Below are 9,205 nucleotides of genomic sequence, written 5' to 3' on the forward strand. Positions count from 1 at the left end.
TGACGAAAAAGGAGAAGATTAAATGAATGATGATATGAACAACATATGAAAAAAAATCTTCAGTTCAATAACAGATTTTTCGCTCATGTTCATGTTTGATGATATGTTTACAGTAAAATATTTAATTCACAGGTGTGTTGTTTTTATTTTGACCCTCACTGATCAGGAACAGTTTCAGATTTTGGTATTTAGATTATTTTATCTTGATATAGATTCAGTGGATTTGTTCCACTTCTAAGGTCGTCAAGGTCATGAACAGGACTTATCCTGGTATCTGTTAATGGCCCACGTTTGTTCTTTAGTTAAATATATATTTAGGACACAAATTTGTGATGAATCACTTTATTTTACATGTGTGTGTGTGTGTGTGTGTCCTCAGTGAACTGTATCAGTCTCTGCAGTATCTTCCAGCTGCAGCAGTCAGTTCAGTTTCTGTTCAGTCTGACTGAGGGAGGTTTTTGTACGACTGTTTTTCACTGTGTGAACACCCACTGACTGTTCAACCAGTGAGCACTCTGACAGTAATAAACTGCTGCATCTTCAGCCTGGACTCCACTGATGGTCAGAGTGAAGTCAGAGTTTGATCCACTGCCTGTAAAACGAGCTGGAATCCCTGATTGTCGAGTGCTAGCATAGTAAATGAGCAGTTTAGGAATTCCTCCATCTTTCTGTTGGTACCAGGCTAAATATTGGTTGTTGCTATAAACATGAACATCCTGACTGGTCCTACACTTGATGTTCACAGTTCCTCCCACAGCAGAGCTCACTGCTCCAGGCTGAGTCACTGTGATCTGTCCTCTGGACTCTGAGGATACAGAGACAAAAACATAAAGCAGCTTCATGGTTTTGTGGGCTTCATTTCAGAGGGACAGATGTTGATAGAGGAGAGGAGTTTGATTCTCTGGACTTTACCTGTGAAGCAGCAGCAGAGGAGAGTCCAGATGAGGACGCAGATCAAAGTCATGTTTTTGATGAGGAGGATTTCTGCGGCTTCTGTTGTGATGAAGGACAGCTGTCAGTCATCCAGTGTTCAACTCTCAGGACTATAAACTCTCCCAGAGCACTGGAGCATGGTGCTGCTGATGCAAAGTGCCTCTCTATGGAAATGATCTGACTGACTTCAACAGGATTACATCACAAGCAGTCATCACAACGTGAATTCCCAGGTGTCATTTCGGTCAGTCAACATGGTTTGAGATAAATGATATGATTCATATTTATTCAGAAATGTATATTTTAACATCCCCTGGTCTAGTTTTGTTTTGGTTGCTCTGGCTCCAAGTCAGCACAGACTTGGATCAGTCTCATGATGCTGTTTAGTAATGGATCAATCAAATTAACATTTTACTGAATCTCAAAGTAAGATGTGGACGTCTTTGCCACAAGGATACTTCTTTTTTATTTTACTTCTTTTTTTTTCAGAGGCTCAAAAATAACTGAGCAATTGTCTTCAAGCCATTTCATCAACAGATAAAGCCTGTCCCGTCATTTTTCTAAGACTAATTAAACAGATGAGTTGATTTCAAATTATCTGATTGCATTTATTGGTTGTTAATTAGATCCCTGCATATGAGGTCAAAAGAATTATCAAAATCAACAACCTGGTTCATTTTTAAAAGGAATGATTGTATTGGGCAGCACAACACAAATAAGGCCTAAAAGACCACAGAAGAAAGCTGAAACGAATGAGGACAGAATTCATAGTTTAAGGAATTTTTTTTTTACCACAGCTTAATTTTTAGTACTTTACACGTCCAATTCCTTAGTCTGAAACACTCTCGAAGGGGGAAATGGGCTGGTTTCTCTGTAGTGCTTTTCTGCTCTAACACTCTAAACACTTCACATAACTTTCATCATTCACCCATAAAGAAATACAAGCACTTTTTTGTATGCTTTTCCTACTGGAATGCTTTCTATACAACATTCACACACATTCAGACTGAGATGGATGCATTGGATGGATGCTTCTGAGCTACAGTAGCCCCAGGTGGCTGTATCATAGTCAGAGTCTACTACCAAGAGATCAAGAGTCATCTTCATGAAAGGAAACTGTTACTAGTTGCAAACTGCTGGTTACACTCAAGAACTGGAAGACTGGATTAGACTTTGCCAGAAAAAAACTTAAAAAAAGCAGGAACAGTTCCAAGATGAAATTTTATCAGCATAATTGGAAAAGAAAATGATGAAGAAGGAAAACTGATCTGAAGAATGTCACATCATCTGTCAAAGATGTTGGAGCCAATTTTACTCATTGGAGTAGTTGGAAAGTCATTGGACAGAATTTTGCAGTGCAAATAGATACTGACCCAAAGAAAACTGACAACCCAAGACTTTCTCAGGTAAAGAAATGGTCAGGTCATCTATTTGTTTGTTTTTACCTCAACAGAGCATGGTCTCCTATTATTAAATAGCCACAAGGCTCAAAATGTGGGTTTAGTGTCAGGGATACAGTTCATTTAGGGTTTAGGCTAGGTCATAGGTGTCAAACTCTGGCCCGCGGGCCAAATTTGGCCCGCAGCCTAATTACATTTGGCCCGCGAAGCCATACCAAATTACTATTATAGCTGGCCTACTGGTATTATACAGCTAATATATATATTTTAGTATTAAGCTTTGCTTGTTCCATATTCAGTTTTTCAGCAAAACTTGTTTGAGTCCATAAGAAAAGATTCATTCTTATATCTGGAGGAAGATTTTTTTTCCAATAAATATTCATGTTAGCCCGCGACTTTGTTCCAGTTTTGAATTTTGGCCCACTGTGTATTTGAGTTTGACACCCCTGGGCTAGGTGTTAGAGTTCAGGATTCATATTTAAGGTTAGGGTAAGAGGCTAGGGAAAGCATTATGTCAATTAGATGTCCTCACTAAGGTATAAAAAGCATTTATTTTGTGTGTGTGTGTGTGTGTGTGTGTGTGTGTCCTCAGTGAACTGTATCAGTCTCTGCAGTATCTTCCAGCTGCAGCAGTCACTTCAGTTTCTGTTCAGTCTGACTGAGGGAGGTTTTTGTACAACTGTTTTTCTCTGTGTGAACACAGCTTGGCTGTTAACATCATGTCTGCTCTGACAGTAATAAACTGCTGCATCTTCAGCCTGGACTCCACTGATGGTCAGAGTGAAGTCAGAGTTTGATCCACTGCCTGTAAAACGAGCTGGAATCCCTGATTGTCGAGTGCTAGCATAGTAAATGAGAAGTTTGAGGGGGCTTCCATCTCTCTGTTGGTACCAGGCTAAAAGATGGTAGCTGTTCCAAACAAAAACATTCTGACTGGTCCTACACTTGATGGTGACAGATCCTCCCACAGCAGAGCTCACTGCTCCAGGCTGAGTCACTGTGATCTGTCCTTTGTAAATAGTTGTAAATATCTTGATGTATTCTCAACCACCCAGGTGAGGAAATCCCCCAAAATTCTGTTCTTCTGGTCGTAGTGTTTTCAGTGAGAGAAAGTTTCATCACTTGGACGAGTAAAGAAAGCTTTCTCCAACTAATAATGCCACATCCAAAGAAATGCTCAACTTTTTTGGGACAGTTGTAAATACGTGTGTAAATTAGGTAACCCTTTCTCTGGCGGTATATGTTGAACACTGCAGCAGCCTCATAGCAGTGAGCCTTTACTGTTGAAACCTGTGTTCCCTTGTTTTTCCAGTAGTAGTTTAGGGAAACAAATGGACTTTTTTTACTTTTAGTTTGGCAGAGAAGATTAGGGACCTTTAGAGATCTTTTGTTTGTTATTTTGGCAGCTCACTGCCAAAGTCAATAAACGGCTGCATTGCATTTACACTTGCTCAGAGATTTTGCTCTTTCTTGGGTGGAGTTGGAGTGTGGAGACACATTCTTGTTACACCGAGGATGTAACACACTTTTGTATAATTTAGTGAGCAGTAACAAATGTCATCTGGGGGATGGGACATGTCCTTCTTTTTATTTTTTTCCTTTGCATGTGTTGCTGTGTCAGTGTTTATTTTTGTTAGAGCATGTGCAAGGGAGAAGCCCCTCCCTTTGCCTTCCTCCACTGGATGCTTGATTAGAGACACCTGAAGGGCAGCGAGAGGAGACACTGTAATGACAGGGGATGGAGAGAAGAGAACAGAGAGCTGAACTGAACGGCGAGCCAAACCGAGGGTTAGCAATAAGGACGCCCCATATTAGAAAACTGGCCCAGTGAGCTGAGAGCAGTTGAGGGTAGTCTCAGTGGGAAACCGCAGCTCACAGTGGGTGCTTGACGAAAGCCGACCGTACGTTTGTACCCGGAGCAGCGGCGGGCGGAGTTCAGAGCTCTGGCCTCCCGGGGTAAGTACCACTTGTTAAGATTCATGTAATACCCCGGGAAATTGAGAAGAGTGACTGCCGCTGCTCTCCTGTGCCTAGCGGAAGCTCGAGCGGAGCGGCAAGGCGACAACAGAGGACACGGTCGGCCCGGCTCCCACTGGTGTAATCGGATTCTTCACGGCCGGGAAGTGTGGCTGTCACCGCTTGCGGGGTGAGCCGTGTAGAATTTAACAAAGGACCCAAGATACTGATATTGCAGTGAAGTGAGAGGGCTTTATTGAGACTAAGTGATTAACAAACAAAAGGTGAGAGTGACAAGAAACAGAACTTAAAATTAAGCTATACTGGGAAAACTAAAACCTAAACAACAAACCTGAACATGAGAGGAGACAACAAGCAGGGAGAATTCACAGGATGATGCAGGGAAAGAACACAGACGAACCAGCAACGCACACCAGAAAACACAGAGCTTATATACACAAAGAGACAATCAGGGAATGAGACACAGAAGGAGGGAACAGCTGGGAGTAATCAGATGAGATGAGACAGGGGAAACATAAACTGAATACACTGACATAAGACACAGACCTTCACAATAAAACAGGAAATACACAGAGATACAGAGTGGAGAGAGAGAGTACACTGAGGAGCAGGAGGGAGAACACAGACATGATGGACTGGGGGAAACATGGAATAAAACAAGAGGGGAAACCCAATAAACTAAACAACTTGGGACCGATAGGAACTCCAAAAATAACAAATGAACTTAACATGATACAGAAACACAGGAAACGAAGAACACTGGGTCAAAATGTCCCAGGACCTTGACAGTGGCGGAGCCTGACGTGGAACTTGGGGCTTAGCTCATGGACTGAGCACCGTTATGTTTTTATTGTGCTGAGTTTTATATTTTTATTTTTCTCTCCCCTGATCAGGGTATTTTAGTGTTTTTTAGTGTTGTAAATAAAGTGTATTTATTTTTTATTGACTATTTTAACCGGGTAATACGTCTTCTGTTTCCGTGATCACCCCCTGCTGCTCTCCCCGTTATAGAAGGGGCTCCCTTTTAGCTTACGCCCGTGACGCAAACAACAAATGATTATTGAGGAGGTACAATTGTTCAGCATTTCACTGCACCTTACTCAGTGCTTCGATTTGTATCTTTCATGATGCTCTGTCCATAAAGATCTATAGATCTGTGTCCATAACAGAGAGTACAAAGACGTGTATTTTTTGATTGCCTTTCTTACAATTTATATAAAGTTGGGAGAAGGTTCTAAGAAAGTTTTGGAAGGTGGAATTTGTTTTGGTCACCTCAGATCATGCCAACAAGTTTATCAGTCCCTGATGCAAGTATGTAACTTTAATAAATATATGTTATAACCAGTGTTGAACTTCCCCAACACTGTAATTAAGTAATTAATTATAGTTACTAGTTACTTCGTCAAAAAAGTAACTGAGTTAGTAACTGAGTTACAAGATTCTAAAAGTAATTAATTACTTGTAAAGTAACTATTGTGTTACTTAAAAAAAAATGTTTAACCCCCTGGGGTCCAGGGTATAATTGGCCATTTTTAACTACTTTTGATTTTCCCTCCACATTTCACCTTTAAAAACTATTTACTTTGCCTTGTTTGGTATCATCCTTTTCAGCACAACCTCACGTGTCTGAATTTACAGTTATGTTTTCATTTTAACATAACACAATTGATCTAAAATCAGACAAAAACCATAAAATCCGAGTAGAAAAAGTTATATTTTTTACTGTAACAACCACAAACATGTTTAATGAATCATATTTCATAACTTTAAATGCAAATATAAATTGTCAATTTTAAAATCCTATCCACAAGTTTTGCAACCAACAAAGTTATTTGCAACCGTTTACCTGGAGACAGCAGTCGCCTCATTGTTCTGACACACAACACAAAACTATCCACAACACTACACACTAACTACACAAGACAACACATTAACTACACACTCCAAACACGCTAAACGTCACAAATCTCTCACATCTCAAAACTCTCTCTCTCTCTCTCTCTCCCACCGTCACTCCTAAAACTTCCTCCTCTTCCTAAACAACTAAATGTCATGTTGCCATATCATTTTTTGATTGGTCGACATGGTGCATTTTTCCACCAACACGAAAGGGCTGGTTTTTTTGTTTGTTTGTTTTTTTAAGCGCTAGAAAGCACTCTCATAAGCAGAGAGATCTTGCTAGCGCTGTCCTTAGACAGTAAACGTGACACAACTGTTGAGGAAAAAATGCTGCATATATATTGTTTATCATGACTCTGGTTTTACGTGGCCTATCAACACGATTTAAAAACTGGTATATATCACCTTCTTGCTTTGTCATCTTTAAGTGGTCATGTGATTGGCTTACCACTAGTGATGGGATTTCCGGCTCTTTCGGCTCCGAACCGGCTCTTCAGGTTGTTTTGTTGCTTTAATTAATTTATTATTAACAATAATATAAAATTATGCACAAAAGGAATTACTAATGTAAAAGAAAGTGGTTATATTTATATGTTTATATATAAATATATACAGTGGCCCCTAGAGACAAAACACATACAAACTCCAAAACACATTTCTAGCGTTAACTGAACTTCCAAAACAGAGCTACATCTGTTTACATTACATTTTATTACATAAAATGTAATAAATAAATCATATAATACAAAAACCAACTATTCACATTTCAACTTTTAACTATTTAAATTTTCAGCTTTTTCCTTTTAAACAAATTTAAAATGAAACAACACAAAACACTGCAAACCACAACACAATTAAATATAAATTAAAATATGAAAACAAAAAGAAGATGCACATTCTCTGTCATATGGGCCTGCATGAATAAGCTTTCTGAATCCTTTATCATCTGCAACTGAAAATAGTTGTGGATGATTACTATACCTTTCTAATGTGACGTTGTTGTCCCTGGCTCTCTTTCTCTGTCTCTCCCTCCCGCACTGTTCCTGTGCTACTGCGAGTGTAACTACCGCCCCTCCCCCCTCTGCCCAGCGCAAAGCACAAGGCTCGCGTGCGGAGTGAAGTGGAAAAAAAGAGCGAGAGAGAGAGAGAGAGGGTGAGAGAAAGAAAAAAAAAACCCACGGCTCGCATCGTTCACATCAAAGATCCGGCTCTAAGAGCCATTTCGTTCGCGACTGACCCATCACTACTTACCACGACTGCTTTAATCTTCCTCAGTCAAACAGCAGCACTCATGCGATTGTTTTTCCCCCTGAGCTCCAGGTGTTGTGCCAAAAAGTGATCATCGGGCAGAAAGTGATTGCCGTCCGCGGGAGCGCGCGTGGCTGCTTAAAGATGTAGCCCCCAGATTACTTACGTAGACAGCTACTTCCTTACAACTGATGCAGTAAGCTGAAGACAGCTTCAACCGTCTGGTTGTTGAAAAATAGTAACGCGTTAGTAACAGTAACGGCGTTGTAACGATAGGAATAGTAATTAGTTAGATTACTCGTTACTGAAAAAAGTAACGCCGTTATTCACATCACTGGTTATAACACATGTAGGGAGGTCAAAGTCATGAAGATTCCATGTTATATATCACATATTCTCTCACTTTTTATTTTTATCTCATTTACTAAAGACAATCTTTGTGATGAATCACTTTATTTTGTGTGTGTGTGTGTGTGTGTGTGTGTATGTGTGTGTCCTCAGTGAACTGTATCAGTCTCTGCAGTATCTTCCAGCTGCAGCTGTCAGTTCAGTTTCTGTTCAGTCTGACTGAGGGAGGTTTTTGTACGACTGTTTTTCACTGTGTGAACACATCCTGATTGTTAGGATAGTGAAAACTCTGACAGTAATAAACTGCTGCATCTTCAGCCTGGACTCCACTGATGGTCAGAGTGAAGTCAGAGTTTGATCCACTGCCTGTAAAACGAGCTGGAATCCCTGATATTCGCTCATAGGCACGCTTAATGAGCAGTTTGGGAACGTCTCCATCACTCTGTTGGTACCAGGCTAAAATATGATTGTTGCTATAAACATAAACATCCTGACTGGTCCTACACTTGATGCTCACAGATCCTCCCACAGCAGAGCTCACTGCTCCAGGCTGAGTCACTGTGATCTGTCCTCTGGACTCTGAGGATACAGAGACAAAAACATAAAGCAGCTTCATGGTTTTGTGGGCTTCATTTCAGAGGGACAGATGTTGATAGAGGAGAGGAGTTTGATTCTCTGGACTTTACCTGTGAAGCAGCAGCAGAGGAGAGTCCAGATGAGGACGCAGATCAAAGTCATGTTTTTGATGAGGAGGATTTCTGTGGCTTCTGTTGTGATGAAGGACAGCTGTCAGTCATCCAGTGTTCAACTCTCAGGACTATAAACTCTCCCAGAGCACTGGAGCATGGTGCTGCTGATGCAAAGTGCCTCTCTATGGAAATGATCTGACTGACACAATGAAATCATTCGTGCTTTTTCAATCTGAAATTTTTGTCTGGATTAATGATGTCTTTTCTGTTTTTGCTTAGTTTCCTATTAATCAATATTTAAAATTACTCAAAATTTAATTTGCGATTTCCATATGGATGATGAAGTTAATGTGTAACCTGCCCTTGACCCTATGACAGGTGGGTAAAGCTCCAGCCTTTCTAGAATCCTGTCAGATAAGATCACAGATTGAAATAGAAAGTGTGACATCATAAAAAAAATTTATTACTTTGATTTGATGCTTTTTTTTTAATATAAATTTGTTGGCCCAACGGCCAATTTATGAAATTATATAGGTGACTAAATATGAAAACTGAATGATCAGCTGTCAGTCATTCAGTGTGTAACAGAATGGCTTATTTATTTATTAATGTCAATAGTAATTGATCAGCTGTAATGATTATTATCCGTAGTGTCCATCTTAACACAAGGTCACACTTCTGAAAAGAAAAGTAAATTATTAAAATTCAGAC

The 9,205-nt window shown here is 40.0% G+C and overlaps 1 gene segment (V, D, J or C); it reads right to left on the reverse strand.

The window, feature by feature from the left end:
• Positions 1 to 1,655: 1,655 nt before the first annotated feature.
• Positions 1,656 to 8,548, reverse strand: LOC109199584 (Ig kappa chain V region 3381-like). The segment is given in 4 exon segments: positions 1,656 to 1,676; positions 3,014 to 3,262; positions 8,293 to 8,384; positions 8,492 to 8,548. Coding segments are annotated over 4 exon segments (414 nt in total).
• Positions 8,549 to 9,205: the final 657 nt, after the last annotated feature.

Source organism: Oreochromis niloticus, unplaced genomic scaffold (assembly GCF_001858045.2).
Source record: "Oreochromis niloticus isolate F11D_XX unplaced genomic scaffold, O_niloticus_UMD_NMBU tig00000736_pilon, whole genome shotgun sequence".
Taxonomy (NCBI): Eukaryota; Metazoa; Chordata; class Actinopteri; order Cichliformes; family Cichlidae; genus Oreochromis; species Oreochromis niloticus.